The sequence below is a fragment of the Peromyscus californicus genome, unplaced genomic scaffold (genome assembly GCF_007827085.1).
Source record: "Peromyscus californicus insignis strain IS unplaced genomic scaffold, ASM782708v3 Scaffold_5__1_contigs__length_169319896, whole genome shotgun sequence".
Classification (NCBI taxonomy): Eukaryota; Metazoa; Chordata; class Mammalia; order Rodentia; family Cricetidae; genus Peromyscus; species Peromyscus californicus.
The window spans coordinates 460,716-478,857 of NW_026294573.1; the positions used below are offsets into that span (position 1 = coordinate 460,716).

General features: G+C 54.5%; 2 protein-coding genes across 4 annotated transcripts; one reads left to right on the forward strand and one right to left on the reverse strand.

Annotated features, from left to right (window-relative positions):
- Positions 1-109: 109 nt before the first annotated feature.
- On the forward strand, positions 110-5,926 carry Tas1r3 (taste 1 receptor member 3). Its single transcript, XM_052715702.1, has 6 exons — positions 110-2,208; positions 2,324-2,624; positions 2,707-3,510; positions 3,637-3,834; positions 3,942-4,062; positions 4,251-5,926. The coding sequence occupies exons 1-6, from the start codon at positions 2,018-2,020 to the stop codon at positions 5,216-5,218; spliced, it is 2,583 nt and encodes an 860-aa protein (XP_052571662.1). The 5' UTR covers positions 110-2,017; the 3' UTR covers positions 5,219-5,926.
- A 127-nt stretch (positions 5,927-6,053) lies between these two features.
- Dvl1 (dishevelled segment polarity protein 1) lies at positions 6,054-17,932 on the reverse strand. 3 transcript variants are annotated; one of them, XM_052715684.1, is made up of 16 exons: positions 17,468-17,931; positions 11,939-12,008; positions 11,661-11,782; positions 11,370-11,473; positions 10,986-11,124; positions 10,760-10,853; positions 10,620-10,689; positions 10,394-10,533; positions 10,239-10,315; positions 10,081-10,148; positions 9,795-9,947; positions 9,095-9,226; positions 8,829-8,996; positions 8,541-8,747; positions 7,772-7,810; positions 7,203-7,317 (listed from the first exon to the last, which is right to left on the reverse strand). In XM_052715684.1, the coding sequence occupies exons 1-15, from the start codon at positions 17,635-17,637 to the stop codon at positions 7,800-7,802; spliced, it is 1,725 nt and encodes a 574-aa protein (XP_052571644.1). In that variant the 5' UTR covers positions 17,638-17,931; the 3' UTR covers positions 7,203-7,317; positions 7,772-7,799. The 3 variants fall into 3 exon arrangements, with proteins under 3 accessions (XP_052571643.1, XP_052571642.1, XP_052571644.1); XM_052715683.1 differs by lacking the exon at positions 7,772-7,810 and having other exon boundaries at positions 6,054-7,317; positions 9,870-9,947; positions 17,468-17,932; XM_052715682.1 differs by lacking the exon at positions 7,772-7,810 and having other exon boundaries at positions 6,054-7,317.
- Positions 17,933-18,142: the final 210 nt, after the last annotated feature.

Genomic DNA, 18,142 nt, shown 5'->3' on the forward strand with positions numbered 1-18,142 from the left:
GAGATGGGTCACAGGTGTGTCAGGTGCCTGATGATGTGGAGGAAAAACATAAAAGTACCAACCCATATGGGTGGGGAGGAAGTTAATCCTAGGGACAAGACTGAAGCATGTGTCCCCAGTCCTGAGGGCTCAAAGGGCAATATGAACCATGAAAGCATGAAACATGCCTAGCCAGCAGCCAGAACTGAAGGAGTTGCCATGCATTTGTCCCTAATGTATCTTAATTTGATCACACACATATACTGAGATCTGCATTATCTCCATTTTACAGGTAAGAAAAGAAACACCTGGGCCACCTACCTTGAGGGGCTAGGTTGGAAAAAGGTCTGAAGATACTCAGACACTGTGTGACAAAACTGGGGGAAAACTAGAGCTACTTTCTACATGACATCAACCTAGACAGAGGGTACACAATGAGTGGTGTCTTCCTGGTACTCCACCATACCCAACTGATCTGCTTAGGCTGTATTTATCCAGCCATGTCTATACCAGCTAAGACCCAAGGCCACATAGTGCTAGCCAAGGCTGATGACTTCAAGAGACTGGCCAGAAAATAAGGATGTAATAGCAGATATATGTGCCACATACAGATTCATGGTGTAAAAGTGTTAATAAGCATGTGCACGGGCTTTGTAGACATCCTCACAGGGCAGCAGGGAAATGCAAAGATCATTTCCATAACATCTGCTGGATGTCATATGACATTGAGATTACCCAGGCTCCTATTCCAACAAGAGTTAACAGCCTCCCTCATGTTTGAGTGCCAGAAACCTGCTGTGTTAGCAATAGCTCCCTCACATCCAGACTAAGCGGGAATGTCTTAGGTAGGGTTACTATTGCTGTGATGAGACACTATGACCAAAGCAACTTGGGAAGTAAAGGGTTTATTTGGCTTACACTTCTACATCACTGTTCATCATTAAAGGAAGTCAGGACAGAAACTCAAACAAGGTAGGAACCTGGAGGCAGAAGCTGATGCAAAGGCCATGAAGGAGTGCTGCTTACTGGCTTGCTCAGCCTGCTTTCTTACAGGATCCAGGAAGGACCACCAGCCCAAGGATGGTAGGTACATCCTACAATGAGCTGGGCCTCCCCAATCAATCACTAAGAAAATGCCCGCTGGCCAGATAATATGGAGGCATTTTCTCAAGCTTGTGCCAAGTTGACATAAACTAGCCAGAACAAGGGAAGAGGTAAGAAGGAACTGTTGACTGCACACAGGCACACACCTGGCCCTAGCAGCTGCAGGAACCTATTTGTTTATGGCCTCTTCTCATTTTCATGGACCAGCTGTGAGCATTCTGCTGAAGGAGGTACCTGCTTTCCTGCCAAAGCCAGAGTGTTTACACCAAGGATCAGCAGAATGGGCAAGGGTCTCCACAGCTTCCAGAACCCCAGCAGAAAAGCTAGGAGACCCTCAATGAGTGTGCTCCAGGATCCAGGCAGGTTGGGACACCCAGGAACTCAGCCCCAGATCTCCCTACCTCATCTGAAGGTTAGAGCCTTGGCTAGCCAGCTGTCTACTATCACTGTTGAGGGACCACCTCTGCAGCCCCTGCTTATTGACAGTACTGCCTCAAATCAGAAGCCAGAAGATAAAAGGTGTCTCTGTGCTTACAAGTATAGCCCTGGTGTCCCCCTATTCCACACTCAAGGGAAACCCTGGGACCCTGAATGTTTCTCCATCTTCTTTACAATCTGCCAGGCTGCTCTAGAAATGAAGGGTGCTAAGGGGCTTGGACATAGGCAGGTGACAACACCACAGTCAGTGGTCACAGTTGGCTTGCTGGGTCTCTCTTGGAAAGAGAGCATATTAATGGTATAAAGATGAGTTCAGTATACACAAACCATCAGGTCTGAGTTATTGAGCATATCACCGGAGCCCCATGGGGCTTGGCAGCCAAGCACAGCAGTTTTGCTAAACAAATTCTCTGCTCCCTCCCCCTGGACTCACCAGTATATCTGGGGCTCCAGCCCAGCACATCCACCTACTCTCTGCTGGAAGCTTATACCTACCATGCCAAGCCTGACTGTTCTGAGCCTCAGCCTTGCTGCTCTCCTGCGCCTTGGGATGGGAGCCTCCTTGTGCCTGTCACAGCAATTCAAGGCACAAGGAGACTACATACTGGGTGGGCTATTTCCCCTGGGCTCAACTGAGCAGGACACTCTCTACCAGAGAACACGACCCAATGGCATTCTGTGCACCAGGTATGGAGGCTAGTAGCTGGAGTGGGGGTGGGATTGAAGCTTGGCAGCCTTGGGTCTGCAGTACTCCCAAGCTGAGGATGAGGTGGTCACCACCTGCAATTCCATATGGCCTCAGGTTCTCACCCCTTGGTCTGTTCCTGGTCATGGCTATGAAGATGGCTGTGGAGGAGATCAACAATGGATCTGCCTTGCTCCCTGGGCTGCGCCTGGGCTATGACTTATTTGACACATGCTCAGAGCCGGTGGTCACCATGAAGCCCAGTCTCATGTTCCTGGCAAAGGTGGGCAGTCAAAGCATTGCTGCCTACTGCAACTATACACAGTACCAGCCCCGTGTGCTGGCTGTCATTGGGCCCCACTCATCAGAGCTTGCCCTAATTACAGGCAAGTTCTTCAGCTTCTTCCTCATGCCACAGGTGAGCCCACCTCCTTTGTGTTCCCTCAACCAATTGTGCCCATTGAGCTCTCATATCAGGAGGTGCTTCTTGATCACCACAGGTCAGCTATAGCGCCAGCATGGATCGGCTAAGTGACCGGGAAACATTTCCATCCTTCTTCCGCACAGTGCCCAGTGACCGGGTGCAGCTGGAGGCTGTTGTGGCTCTGTTGCAGAATTTCAGCTGGAACTGGGTAGCTGCCCTAGGTAGTGATGATGACTATGGCCGGGAAGGTCTGAGCATCTTTTCTGGCCTGGCCAATGCACGAGGTATCTGCATTGCACATGAGGGCCTGGTGCCACTGCATGGCACCAGTAGCCAACAGCTTGGCAAGGTGGTGGACGTGTTACACCAAGTGAACCAAAGCAAAGTGCAAGTGGTGGTGTTGTTTGCCTCCTCCCGTGCTGTCTACTCCCTTTTTAACTATAGCATCCATCATGGCCTCTCACCCAAGGTATGGGTGGCTAGTGAATCCTGGCTGACCTCTGACCTGGTCATGACACTACCCAATGTTGCCCGTGTAGGCACTGTGCTTGGGTTTCTGCAGCGAGGTGCCCTGCTGCCTGAATTCTCCCATTATGTGGAGACCCGCCTTGCCCTGGCTGCTGACCCAACATTCTGTGCCTCACTGAATGCTGAGTTGGACCTGGAAGAGCAAGTAATGGGGCAACGCTGTCCACAGTGTGACAACATCATGCTGCAGAATCTGTCATCTGGACTGATGCAGAACCTATCAGCTGGGCAGTTGCACCACCAGATTTTTGCAACCTATGCAGCTGTGTACAGTGTGGCCCAGGCTCTTCACAACACCCTACAGTGCAATGTCTCAAGTTGCCCCAGAGCAGAGCCTGTTCAACCCTGGCAGGTAAGGGTAGGGTTTTTGCTGGGTGTATGCCTGCTCATTTAGGAATACTGAACTACCAGGCAGAGCTAAATCTTGTCTTGACTGGAGAGGATCATGGGTCAGCCTTACCCCGACTCCACCCCACAGCTCCTGGAGAACATGTACAACATGAGTTTCCATGCTCGAGACTTGACACTGCAGTTTGATGCTAAAGGGAATGTAGATATGGAGTATGACCTGAAGATGTGGGTGTGGCAGAGCTCTACACCTGCATTACATACTGTGGGCACTTTCAACGGCACTCTTCAGCTGCAGCACTCCAAGATGTACTGGCCAGGGAACCAGGTAAGGACAAGATAGACAAAAGCCATGGTAGGTACAGGCTTGGGATTGCCTGTGGGTCTTGGGCCAGTTCTAGCCAAGGGGAGCCTAACCTAAGGCTTCATGTCCAGGTGCCAGTGTCCCAGTGCTCCAGGCAGTGCAAAGATGGCCAGGTGCGCAGAGTAAAGGGCTTCCATTCCTGCTGCTATGACTGTGTGGACTGCAAGGCAGGCAGCTACCGGAAGCATCCAGGTGAACCACCTTCCCTAGACAGTCTGCAGAGCTGGGTTGGGGGCAGAAGCATACAAGCCTGGCAAGTGCCCCTCTCCCAAGGCTAATGCTGAGGCAAGAGCCTGGGGAGGGGAGCTGGGCTGGGAAATTCTGTCTTCCATCACCAGCACCCCACACACACACATTGCTTTTTCTTTCTTTTACTACAGATGATTTCACCTGTACTCTATGTAACCATGACCAGTGGTCCCCAGAGAAAAGCACGAGCTGCTTGCCTCGCAGGCCTAAGTTCCTGGCCTGGGGAGAGCCAGTTGTGCTCTCACTACTCCTGCTGCTTTGCCTGGTGCTAGGCCTAGCACTGGCCTCCCTGGGGCTCTTTGTCCATCACTGGGACAGCCCTCTTGTTCAGGCCTCAGGGGGGTCACTGTTCTGCTTTGGCCTGGTCTGCCTAAGCCTCTTCTGCCTCAGTGTCCTTCTGTTCCCAGGACGGCCAAGCTCTGCCAGCTGCCTTGCTCAACAGCCATTGGCTCACCTTCCTCTCACAGGCTGCCTGAGCACATTCTTCCTGCAAGCAGCTGAAATCTTCGTGGAGTCTGAGTTGCCACTGAGCTGGGCAAACTGGCTATGTAGCTGCCTTCGGGGATCCTGGGCTTGGCTGGTGGTCCTGCTGGCCATTCTTGTGGAGGTAGCACTATGCGCCTGGTACTTGACAGCTTTCCCACCTGAGGTGGTAACAGACTGGTGGGTGCTGCCCACAGAAGTACTGGAGCACTGCCGCATGCGTTCCTGGGTCAGCCTAGGCTTGGTACACATCACCAATGCAATGCTGGCCTTCCTCTGCTTCCTGGGCACTTTCCTAGTACAGAGCCAGCCTGGTCGCTACAACCGTGCCCGTGGTCTCACCTTCGCCATGCTAGCTTATTTCATCACCTGGGTCTCTTTTGTGCCCCTCCTGGCCAATGTACATGTGGCTTACCAGCCAGCTGTGCAGATGGGTGCCATTCTACTCTGTGCCCTGGGCATTCTGGCCACCTTCCACCTGCCCAAGTGCTATGTGCTTCTGTGGCTGCCAAAGCTCAACACTCAGGAGTTCTTCCTGGGAGGGAGCCCCAAGGAAGCAGCAGATGGGAACAACAGTGGGGGAGGGGTGGTAACAACTCAGGGACACAATGAGTGACCCCTGACCCACTGATTAGCGATCCCAACCCTAGTAGAGTCCTTCCAAGTCAACAACCCCCAGACTTGAGACTTGAGACACTTAACTATAGACTGACTCCAAGTTATCCACTGACCTTAGCCCCACAGTGACCCCCAGGCCTATAACGTGCAAGATGGATGCTATGATCCCACCTATCCTTCAAAGGCAAGATCATCCTTGATCCTTTTATGCCCTACCTAAGGCCTTCCCAGGTGACTGGGATCCATTATCTTAGAAAGTGGACCACAAAGTGTTCTTTGGGACTCCACAGTCATATCTTGAATTCAAGAATGCCCTAGGCAGACCCTGGGAGAGCAGATGGTACTACTTGGCTGAACATGCCCAGTCTGAGCCCTCAGCACCCTGACCAGGCATCCCAGAAATAGAAGGCTGGGCATATGCATGTACTGGGACAAAGTAAGAAAGCTAGCAGGCAGAGGGCACTCAAGAGGTAGGCAACATCCAGCCTCCTTCTCCCTTCCTGGCCCAGCCCTAGCCTATAGGAGAGAACCAAGTCACTGCTAGCACCTTGGACAGAGCATAAGCAAGGGTAAGAGTCAGCACCATGGCCAGCAAACCCCCCACCACCACCACCACCAGGACCCCTAGAGTCAGCTCCTAGTACCAAGGACAGAAAAGTCACCTACAAGACCCCTGTTATTGGCCAGCACCAGGGACAGAGCCACATGACTAAGTGGACAAGAGTATCTTCCAATTCCAGGCAGGATCAGACCTGGGTCAGTTCTGGGCTGGCCCCCACACCTGAATCCAGAAGCAGCTTAGCTGGAGAAAAGAGAAACAGGTCACACATCAGTCCCATAAAATTAAACGCTTTTTAGTGTTTAAAATAGCATTTACACAGAAGCAGCATTTACACAAAAGCAGCTCTATTTGAACTACCCAGTTGCTCAGACTTTGACACAGTATCTACAGTGCAGATGTGTGGGGCTGCCATGCCAGGATGGCATGGCACATGCTGGTGGGCAGCTATCAGGACAGCAATGACAGGGCAGGACCCCATCTCTGTAGCTACTGTGTGCACTATCACCCCTCCACTGAGGCTGAGACGGTATACAGGTGCCTGGCCTCTCGTCTCCAGTACTAGCCATCCTCCACATACTTTCAGTACAAACTGTGTTGTTATGTGCTGAGTACCAAGTGGGGAAAGGGACATGCACCTGCCCCCATTAGGTAACCAGCTGCCACCTTCAGAGCAGGCATGCTAGCAATAAATAAATAAGTTAGACCCCACATGGGCAGCCAGAGAGGTTTAAGAACTCTTTGTAACTCCTGAAGAACCCCACCTTGGCCTGACAGGTGAGGCCCATGAACTCAATGAGAGTCAGTCTGGGCCCCTGTGCACAGTTCTGGGAGAGTTTGGGGGTGAGGTGGGGCACAAAGCCCCAAGAGTCTTCCTTGTGCTAAATGGAGGTCACTTCCAAAAAAGGAACCAGAAGGTGGTCCCTGAGACTTGTGCTGAGGACCTGAAGACAGAGATGTCCCCTCACAAGACTCTACACGTACAGAACAGGCAGAGTGCCAAGCCCATCTCCTAGTAGTAGGGCTGCTCCCTCTACCCTGGCCCAGACCCCACAGCTCAACCTATCCTGGCTAGCCACCACTAAGGCAAGCCCACAGAGATCCTGGCACAGCAGAACCACAGACTCTTGCCACAGGCAGCACTGAAAAAATACTGGTTGATGGTCACATAATGTCCACAAAGAATTCACAAGGGTTTCCCATGGCCTTTTGGAAGGACTGGCGGCTACCTGTAAGTTCTGGAGGAACAGCAGCCAGTTCCCGAACAGGTGGCCCTCCAGGTGGCCCACCCACTACTGCATAGGTCTTTGTCAGGGGGTGCAGTGGGGGGAGCCCTGGGGCAACAGCTGAGGTCTGACTTCGAGGGCTACTGCCACGACTAAGCTGGCTGACAGGACGCTCCCACCAGCCAGTGCTACCAGACCCATTTGGTGCCGTGTGATCTGATTCGCTGCCACTACCCCCAGCTCCAGCTGCCCGGCGCTCCTCTCGGCCTGGGGTCCGATGGCTGCTCCTTGTGGACCCACTGCTCTTGCTCCCTGGGAGAAGGGAAGGGACAATAGAGTCAGCACCAGGCCTGGCCACTTCCAGAACCACCAGTTGTTCCCAGACAGCCAGGGCAGAACCTGGTGAGCTTGGGGGAGGTAGGGGAATGGCAGCCATGCAGATACCAGGAGCAGATGAGAGGCAAGGAGCTAGGGGCAGTTGCAGACAGGAGGGATAATGGGGGCCAGCTTGGCACCCCACACCTAACCCCAATGCTTGAACCAAGGGCTGATGTTACAGCTGAGAAACTAAGATTCCAGTGAAGGCCCTGCATGCCCAGCATTCCCATTAGCCATCCTGGGTTCGCCACCCAAAGATCCACTGTCCACCCAACCCAAGGGCCCTGGTCAGCTCATTTTCTTAGCTTCTGTCCTGAAAGTGGTGAGAACCTGAAAACACGTGCTGGCTGGGGACATGCTGAGAGGGACACAGGGGGACCTGGCTTACCGGCCCGAGGGTCCACTCTGCTAGTCCTTCAGTCTAAGGCTTGCTCAGCACAAAGCAAGGGATAGCACAAGTCACACACCAGTCCAGTGCTCACCAAAGGCCAACTAGGACTACTGTGGGCCAAACTGAGCTTGGGTGCATGCAAGGGCCTGTCCAAGGTCAATAGTCACTCAACAGCTTCCCCTTGGGCATTGCCACCCTGTGGCCCAAACTATCCTTTCTCCCATCTTATGTCCTCAAAGTTGACTGTCTTGAGTCTTTCTCCAGACCCTGCAGCATGGCTGCTGTGCCCCACTCTGCCTAAGACCTCTGCTTCAGCCCATCTCCTCTTCAGGACACCCACCCTCCAAGATCTTCAATATCCCTAAGATATACTCTAATGGCACTGTTTGCTGTTCTTGTCTGGCACTCTGTTGGGCTACAAGTACCATTATTGATAAAGCCCAACCTCTTAGCTTAGGACCTAGAGAGTAACCCTAGTTGATGCCCTCTGCTATTCTCACCCTCATTCTTGCCACATCATCTCCTGGCCTCTTGCCTCTGCCACCTGGAACACCAGGCCTGTTCCCATCAGGCAGTCTTCCTATTCCCAAAGGCCTCTGCCCACAGAACCAAAGTGAGTCCTCACATCAGCCCCCTCCCTGTCCCACACTGACTCTTGAAGTGGGACCCACCAGGACCCAAACACACAGCAGGAGCACAGAGGACAGCAGCAAGGCCAGGCAGAGCCAGGGAATGGGAGTGGAGAAGGGGTTGTCATGACTCTCACCTTCACTCTGCTGACTCCCAGCACTGCCACTGCCATAGCTGAAGCCAGGGTCCTGGTAAGCAGGTGGGAAGCAGGGCGGGGGTCCTGGGTACTGGTAGGGGTAGCCTTGACCCAAGGGCCAGGGTACAGATGGGTGGGGCAGTGGGGCCAGTGTGTCCTGATCTGAGGCTCCACTGGAGCCACTGTTGAGGTTCAGGGATGCAAGGTCTGGCAGGAAGGAAGGGGATGGGTAAGTTAGGGCAAATGGATGAGCCCCACAAGAACCCCCACCCATTGACCCCTACTCACTACTGCACAGGTCCCCAAAGACATAGTAGCATTGCTCAGAGAAGGTGATCTTGTTGACTGTGTGCCGCAAGAAGCCGTGCTTCAGCATACTGCTGGCATACTTCCTCGCCTCCCTTCGCTCTTTGAAGCCCTCCACGTGTGTGTACAGCCAGTCCACCACATCCGCCCCTGGCCACAGGCCCATGAAAGTCAGGGTAGCTGAGCCCTGGGAAGCTACACCAGAATGAAGAACAGACTGGGCCCTTCCCACACAGCCAAGGACTCACCAATGACAGCATTGGCAATGGTGATCTTAAGCCACATGCGGTCCCGGATCTCCAGTCCTGAGTCTGGCAACTGCATGACCCGGACAATGGCGCTCATGTCACTCTTCACGGTCAGTGGTGCCTCCTCAAGCTCTGCAAGGCACAGTTCTCTGAGTCCAGGCAAGCAACCAACATGCAGGGACTGAGTTCTGGGCTGCCTGAAGCTGGGAGCCCAGGCTCACCACATGGACCTCCATGGAGTTGGGAGCAGATGACAGGATCAAACCTCTATCTCCCACCCTTGGGAGGTATCTTTCATCAAAGTCCTGAGCTGAAACTGGGATATTCTCCCCAGCCCCACAGTCCAAGTACATACGGGCAAGCCAGTCCCTTTCCCTCCCCCATGAACACCTCCCTGGAGAGCTCAAGCTGTTAGTTATGTTAAGCAGCAGGAAAGCAAAGCAGAGGCTACCATGTCCTCCCAATCCTCAACACAGGCTTGACAGAACCCTTCAATGTATCCAGATGGCCAGTATGGCTGGGCTATCAGAGATGTGTACATGTATCTTTGTGTACACATTTGTGAAAGTGTTGGAGACAGGCACATCATATGTGATGGATCCCAAGAACAGCTCTGGTGAGCACCAAGGCTAAAAGCTGGGGCGGACCCTTGTCCTTCAGCCTCAGTTTCCTGCTGGGGCTCTTGTAAGCTACCACTTACGTGGGGCGCCAGGCACTGAGCTGGTTAGTGAGGAAGAGCTGGTGCGTGTGATGGCACTGGAGCAGGGACTCGTACCATAGCGGGGCAGAGCACCCGTCAGCGCTGCTGTGTGGGACAGCCAGGCGGCCGGGTCGATGGGTCGCACTGGGTCAGCTGGACAGTTACCACATGGCAACAGATGACAGGTAATAGAAAGTAGGGGGACAGCACAGAGGCAAAGAAGAAAGACCCTTCAGACTGGGCCTAGGAGCCCTACCCTACCCCACCCCTCCATGGGGTCACTCACCCCTGGGGATGGTGAAGTAGCTCCGAGGGGTTGGGTCCCAGCACTTGGCCACTGTGAGGCTGATGGGCCTGTAGAGTTCAGCAGATCACATGGGTGAGGCCTACACAACCCCTCCTATCCTATACCCTTCCCATCCCCCCACACGGATCCCCCCTCACCCCGTTTGGGATACGATCTCCCGAAGCACCCGCACAGCGTCATCGTTGCTCATGTTCTCAAAGTTGACGTCATTTACCTATGGGGTTTGTGGGGTCAGGACTGGTGGTGGGATGGGGGTGCCATCTTGTCCCCATAGTCCCCACATGGCTCCCACCTGCAGCAGCATGTCGCCTGGCTCAATGCGGCCATCAGCAGCCACAGCCCCGCCCTTCATGATGGATCCAATGTAGATGCCGCCATCACCCCGGTCGTTGCTCTGGCCCACGATGCTGATGCCCAGGAAGTGGTGCCTCTCTGCAGGAGGGGCCATGAGCAGGCCCCAAAGGCTCCTAGGCTTGTACCTACCCCCACCAAGCACCCACCAGCCCATAAGGCCTCACCCATGTTGAGAGTGACGGTGATGATGTTCAGGGACATGGTGGAGTCGGTGATGCTGCTGAAGGAGGATGCCTGTGGAGGGACCCAATGAGAGGCTGTGTGGCACCATTCAGAGCAGATACCCCACCCACCTGCTGCCTACCCGGTCTGTCTGCCTCAAGCGCTGCTTTCGCCGACGACATTTGTGCTTGCGAATTAGCCGAGAGGAGGTGCTCTGCTCTGTAGAGCTGCTCAGCCTGGAGCAGGAGACCAGAGGCAGGAACAAGAAGCCAGATGTCAGATAAGCACAGGGCACAAATATGTATAGCCATCCAGCACTCGTAAGCATGAATCTCCAGCACACACAGACATATGCACATGCCACCTACCGGCTTGTGTTGTCCTCCTCATCTGAGTCAATAAAGCTGCTAGATTCAAGCTCACTGCTCAGTACAGTGGATGCACTGTCTGGAGGCAGTCCCAGGTCCCGTCGCCGGTCCCCCCTCAGGTGCCCATTGGTCCGGGCAGCTGTAGGGACAGTAGGGTAGGAGCTGATTGTGGGACTTCAGCAGTCACAGAATGAGGATGGCCTGTGCATTTCAAGCTTATGCAGTGACTCTGAGGCCACAGGAGGTAGAAGTACCAAGTTGGAACCTCTACCCAAGGATCACTGATTGAAAGAACATGTGGAGTATTTGCAGGGGCTTGGAGTATACCAAAGGGATACCAAGGGGAGTCTGGGATCCAGATCTGGGCAGGCACAGCCATAGTACCCTCATCACGGTTTCGACGTCGGGCTCGCTCCCGCCGGTGACTGACCATGGACTCTGTGCCTGTCTCATTGTCCATTCCATCACGGCTACTGGCAACATTTGGACTGCACAGATGAGAAGTAGATAGAATTGGGCAGACCAGTTTGCTGGCAGCCAGTATCTCAAATGCTTCTTAGTTCCCAACCCACCCAACAGGACCCCAGTGCTAGAAGGTGCCTCCCACCCACTGTAGGCCCTCCTCTGTTGTCAGCTGCACTCTTCCCAGGTCTCTGCCCCTGCCAGGGGCCTTACTGGAAGGAGGGGGGCCTGGAGTCCCCAATGCCGCCTGTCCTCTCAAGGGGTGGGGGCAGGTCCGTGTGGCTGTCAGTGCCCTGGGACCCTGCATCCGAGTGAGCGCCCTCAGCCAGGACCAGCTGTGGAGGGAGAATGAGGCCTTGGATGCCCATCTGCTCCAAGACCACCCCCACAGACACCCAGGGCAGATGACAGCCACTGCCCTACCTTTGTCCAGTTACTTCTCCCAGGAAGACCCACCTGCATCATTCTGGTAGGGCCACCCATAGACTCACCCAGGAAACCACCCGGCCATTGAAGCAGGGCAACTTGGCATTGTCATCGAAGATCTCCTCCTTCACCACCCTGTGGGCAAACAAGGCCCTGAGGTCACCTTACCTTGGTCCACCAAGGACACTAAGAGACATATCCCACCCTTGGACCTAGCAATGGGGTACCGGCCAGGCCACAGATGTTATCATCACTGAGGGTTTACCTAACACATTCACTTCTTAGGAACTCTGCTGCTTTCCACTGGCCTCAGGCCCCTGACCCTCAGCACCGGGGTAGAAAAATGTAGAGGGTTCATGGAATGGCAGCCTAGGACTCCTGTTCACTTCCAGAGTCAGCCTCTAGCCCTAGACAAGGCTAAGGGTTTCTGGGAAAGACACTAATTCTTCAGCTTCCTTAGCACCAGGATTTACCGCAGATCTGTCTCTAGCTATATATGCCTGTGAACCCAACAGCTGCCTCACCAAAACATATGACACTTGAGGCTCCTATGGGGTACTTCCTTATTTTGGGGAGTAGCTCTACCCATTCAGGTGCCTGGGACAGCCTATGGCCCACTGGCTCCTGTGCTCCTCTTCCCCCCAGCACACACACTCTGTACCTTTCTGGAACACTCATAAGCCCTAGTCAATATGATATGCATCTCATGGTGCTTCATGCCCTTGGAACCCTAAAGTTCCTTCCATATTCCCCCAGTCCAGAGCAGGGCCTAGACCACAGCAAGGTACAAGGACTACCAACCCCTTGTATAGATGTGAGAGAGCCAGAAGGATATCAGCTTCTGCTGCCCTTAAAGCCATCTGCCCAACTAGAAAGACACAGTGGACCTCATGCACAAGATCAGTCCCAACTCTAAGAGGGAATGGTTGGTTTCTACCTGAGGACCTAGAAGGGCATTCAGGGAAAGAACTAATCAGGCCCTGGCTGTATCTGACCACACCCACCCCTGCTTGTCTTAATGCTGCTTCCCTGGTCAGATGGGTTAAAAAAACCCAAGCTCACCTAAGCAGGATACAAAGGGTTAGGGAATGAGAACTGGGAAGGAAGCCAGAAAGCCTGGGGTCAGTGTTCAAAAGGCATGGACAGCAGCCAGGACAGGTCAGAAGGGGCAGCTGTGAAGGAGCAGGCCTCCACCTATCTCCTCAGGCCCTAGATTCCCCACCCCCTCACCCTCATCCCAGTACTCAGCTCCACCTAGCATAGTGGGATTTTCCACACCCAAAACTTGAGTTCAATGGAGCTGGGAAAACAGACTGGTCCTGGAAGTGCACCTGGCAGGAAACAGGCTTGTGGCTTAATGGGCCCAATGCCAGGGGCAGGGCCACCTCTGCCTACTGCTCCAGGCCCACTGGGCAGCAGTAGATTTCAGGAAGCCCTAGCAGAGCAACATCCCATCCTATCTAAGGAATAAGGCCCTTGTCCGCCCACTAGCTTGGGTAGAGACCCAGGGCTGAGGTGGCGGCAGAAGCAGGACAGCCTGAAGGTATATCCCAACCACTTTTCTGATCTCACCACTGCTTCCATGTGCCAGGAGGGAGGGCCCTGAACCAATGAAGCAGGACCCCAACAGCAGATACAATCACTTCTCAGAACCCCTAATATCTGCTGCCCCCAATCACAAATCACAGCTCTGTGGAGCCTGGGCCAAGTCAGCCACAAGAGAGGCTGTCATCACAGAATACCTGGGGCTGCCTAGGATGGGGTGAAGTTTCTCTTGAGGATGACAGGCAGCTGGTAGACCAGGGCCTGCAAAAAGCTGGCTATCTCTGAGTAAACCTAACAGCAAGAGAAACCCTGACAGGAATCCTCACCTTAGCCCCCAACCTCAGCCCCAAGTGGACTCACGAACAGCCTTTCCCCTGCCACACCCAAGCTCCAACCTTCTCTGACTCACCCATGGAGAGACATATGAGTAACTCCTAGCACCCACAACAGGGCCTGCCTGGATCCCCAGCAGGCACTGTGTCCCATCCAGGGCAGCTAGAGCCTACTCAGCAAGAGATATGGCCAATTTGAGGTCTTTGTGACTTCCAACCCCTACCAAGACACCCTTCTCCTTAACCTTCCCAGCCTAAGCAACCCAAGTCCTGCTTTCTAAACCTAGGTGTCAGGGCAAGAATGAAGGCCAGGGGGCCAGAACAGTAATGAGAGGATGGCACTTGCCCCAGACCCCAGAGATAACCCTGGCCCTTCCCCACCCTTGGCTAGGCAAGAGGTAAACAACACAATGCCCATGGCAGAGACAGAAATGGGCACCACAGGTATGTGATGCTGCCCACAGCTATGGTCTAGCCTCCTGGGCACTCTATAACAAGAACGGAATGAAGCACAGCCAGACCTCTGGACCACCCTGAGTTCTGTGTGCCTAGCCTCTCAGGAGGAAAGCTGACCTCAGTGTGTCTTCACTGACTCTCTGCAAAGCTACTCAGGGCAACCCTGTGGGCATTTTGTCCCAACCTCAAAATTCCTAGAGAGACCTTTATGGCCACTGGCTCTGCCTGTTACCCCAGTGATCTACCCCAAGGAGGAATCTGCTCTAAGGTAGGATCTTTGGAGTCCAGCACAGTTTGGCCAAAAAGGACCCAGGGTTCTTGGAGGTCACAGTAACACAGAGACATATGCTAACAACCCATCCCATGCAGCACTGAGCCCCAGAACATGGAGTCCCTCCCCACAGCTCAGGGAATGTATTATAATTACCTAGACTCTCGCAATAAATACTAGGGAAGCACATGGAACACAGAGAGTCTAAATCAATGACCCCAGGCAGCCCTACCATCAGGCAAAGGGAGCCCTCAGAACATTTGTCAATAGGCAGAGGATCCCAGAGCCCATGGGTTCCCAGCCCTTACCCTTGCCTACCTCTCTCCAGCTCAAGTACCTCTATCTCAGAGATTGAAAGGCTGGGGCAACTGTCAGGCAGATGAGCTCAGTATTATATCAGGCAAGGAGCAGCAATACACTCCTAGTAGCATGGATCAAATGTACTCACTCCACTACCATAGACTAGACCCTCCATTGTCACCAGATCAAGCCATCAGACACTTGCCTGGGGCCCACCAGAAGCCTGGACACCTTGTTACTAAGTCTTGGGGGTCTAGGGTCAGAACACAAGCTGCACATAAGTGGGCATGGAACAAAGACCTTTACCTTATTGGCTAGAGATACATGCTGGGAATTGAGCCCAGCCCAGGGCAGACTCTGCTCCTTACAAAGCAGCCAACTTTGGTTTGGAGTGGGGCAGGAAACCTAGACTTACTAGGATACTCCTCACAGACTCTATTCTGAGGCCACTTGCCCAGCTCAGCCCACCTTGCTGAGCTTCCCTCTCCCAACACTAAGCTACTTTATCCTGGTGTCCTTGGAGCTCTGTAGGTGGGACTCAGGCAAGGAAATGAGGGGTGCAGTTACGTGGTGGGAGGGGCTGCTTTTCCAGGCTCCCAAGGCCACTGTGCCATCAGAGTACCAGGTCACGATTAGGGTGAGGCCTACTGACATGTTGCTTGTGTCTTTCTGTATCATCCTAGCTCAGACTCTACCTCTTAGCTGCTCTGCCGCCTAGTTCTTCTACACACCTAGGACACCTAACTTGTACCTCTGAGCTCTCTGCTAGCTCCATACTTCAAGCCCCAGCCATTCCCAACCCACCCAAAGGGACTACTGCTGCTTCAATACCCAGATCTACCAACCCATTTCCTTAGTCAGGGCACCTGCAGGTCCTCTTGCACACAAACACAGCTTAGTGGGGACCCATGTGAGCTGATGCTGGGTTCCTACTCTTAGCCCACCCTACCCAACATGGATATCAAAGCAGAGGGGGGCTGGAGAGATGGCTCAGCAGTTAAGAACACTGGCTGCTTTTCTAGAGGTCCTGAGTTCAATTCCCAGCAACCACATGGTGGCTCACAACCATCCACAATGAGATCTGGTTCCTTCTTCTGGCCTACAGGCAAACATGCAGGCAGAATACTGTACACATAACAAATCAAAGCGGAGGGACAGGTACCCTCAGTAGATACCCAGAATATATAGTAGAAAGCAGTCTAGGTCTGGGTCTGCTCCTCACCACTCACACCCTAGGGGTACAAGTTTGTGAGGACATTTGTGACTTTGGTGATTTTTAGCTAAAATAGTAAATTTAATCCAGAGATGCCCTGTCCCTGACAGCAGAGACCACAGAGGTGGCCCAGTCAGAAGAGTTGGGGAAGACCAATCTCCAGAGCACAGCCCTCCAGCCTCTAGGCTGACGGGAAGCACCAGCCTTCAAGCTGTGGAGGGACATGTTCTCCTTTGTTTTTTCCTGGTGGCTGGGGCACAGGGGATGAGTAGGCAAGAAAGTTTAGTTGTCCAAACCAGATTCAGCCCTGCCTAAATGTCCAGGGTCAGAGAGAGGTCCAAGCTTGACCTGATCCATGGGCTGCCCAAGGACCCTGCAACCATGGAATCCAGGAAATATTCTCAATGTCAAAGCCCTGAGATGCAGCCACACAAGGACGCCAAGCACACCTGCTCCACCCACAGGGCCTGAGTATGCCCCCGCCTCGAGCACTGCCAAGCCATGGACTCAGGTTTCTGTGGCTATGCCCTGTCAGGCCTCTGTTGCACTGCCAGTCCCTGGCTCCCTGTCCCAGAGGCCCTGAACAGCCACCACAGCAGTGCAGCTAGGAAACACACTACCTTAGAATCTGGCTCAAGTCAGAAGATAACCTGAGCACATCCCAGGAATGCAAATGCTGTGTGGTTCAGAAAGGACAGAGGCACAGGAGCCAGGAACCAAGAGGGCAGGCTATACTGAGTGAAGCTTCTTAGTCTCCAGTGACCCTTGACCTCTGCCTTGCCACAGGAACTCTACAAGTAGTTTGTCTTCAGGCTTCAGAAACTTTTCTAAGCTCCAGAAAACAAATGAGTGCCTATGACCCACCCATTCCATACTACCCCATCTCAACTGGAAGATCCAGTGGGTGCTGGGAGCCACAAACCCCCAACCCTTCCCCTTGATCCTAGCCCCCATAAACTGCACAACCTCCAGGCAGCCATGAGCCCCGGGTTTCCACCCATAGAAAGGAATGCAACAGACCCTGTGCTTGACCAGAGAAAGGGGGGGGGGGGGGGGATGGCTTTGAGGGTGGCCAGAGAGAAGGGGGGTGGCTTTGAGGGTGGCCTTCGACACCCAACCTGGGCCAGCTGGGCACAGGGGCACCACCGGATGGCGATCAGGAAGCCTGGGCCCTCGCCTGTCCATCAAACAGAACTCTCTGGCCTACCTAGAGGGTAGTCAAGGACTCGGATCCCTAGCTTGCCACAGACAGGTGAGTACATACACCAAGGATCACCAAGGCGCAGAGGCTCAACCTACACCTGCTATAGATGCGCGACAGGGTTGCCGGCGCCGGGGGCGCTCTCTGACGTCCCCAAACCCGAAAGCCCTGCCCGCGCAGACAGGTGCCAGCTCGTGCCCGTGCAGAGACCCCGCAGCCACCGCACACGCGCGGGAAAGGGCCAGCACTCCCGCCCAGGCCGCGCGGCCCACTGACCCGAAGTCCTGGTCCATAGACTTGAAGAAGAATTTGTAGGCGTGCACCGGCCGGTTGCTGAGCACGTTCTTGAAGTCCGCCAGGGTGACGCGCTCGGGAGCTACCGGCAGCTTGACCAGGTACGGCGTCTCCTCCTCGTCCATGTGGTAGATGATCTTGGTCTCCGCCATGGCGCGGCAACAGCGACGCGGAACCCGCGCAGCGTCAGGGCCCGGCTCACCTCTTGGACGCGGGGCGTCCTCCCAAACCGCCGGCCCGCGCCCCGCCCGGCCGCCCCGCGGCCCCTTTGCGCGCCCGCCCCGCCCGGTCCCAGCTCGCACCCGTTCCCCGCCTGTTGCCCCGCGGCCCGCGGCCGCCCATCCACTGCCAGCCCCGGAGCGGGCGCGAGGGAAGCAGCTCAGAGGGTTATTGCCGCCCACCGCCCCCTCGGGCTTTTCCAAGAACCGCCTGGTGGGGTTGAGCCCGGAGCCACCAGAGGGCGCTCCAGAGTTGATGACGTCACTAGACGCCCGTAGCGCAGGTGGGGCGGGGCTACGCACGCGCAGGGAGGGTTCGGGGTTGGACTAGGCATGCACGCAAGCTGGGCAACCGGGATGGGACTGGGCGGGTTCCGGAAGCCTGCCAGCTAGTTAGGTCTGTGTAGTAGCGTGGGGCGGGGCTCTGAGTTCCCCTAGG

Coding starts and splice junctions, on each gene's coding strand:
- Tas1r3 (XM_052715702.1), top strand. CDS start 2,018: ATGCCAAGCCTGACTGTTCTGAGCCTCAGCCTTGCTGCTCTCCTGCGC. Junction 2,625..2,706: donor GCTTCTTCCTCATGCCACAG/GTGAGCCCACCT, acceptor TGATCACCACAG/GTCAGCTATAGCGCCAGCAT. Junction 4,063..4,250: donor CAGCTACCGGAAGCATCCAG/GTGAACCACCTT, acceptor CTTTTACTACAG/ATGATTTCACCTGTACTCTA.
- Dvl1 (XM_052715682.1), bottom strand. CDS start 17,637: ATGGCGGAGACCAAGATCATCTACCACATGGACGAGGAGGAGACGCCG. Junction 10,149..10,238: donor GAGATCGTATCCCAAACGGG/GTGAGGGGGGAT, acceptor TGAACTCTACAG/GCCCATCAGCCTCACAGTGG. Junction 9,948..10,080: donor CTACTTCACCATCCCCAGGG/GTGAGTGACCCC, acceptor GTAACTGTCCAG/CTGACCCAGTGCGACCCATC.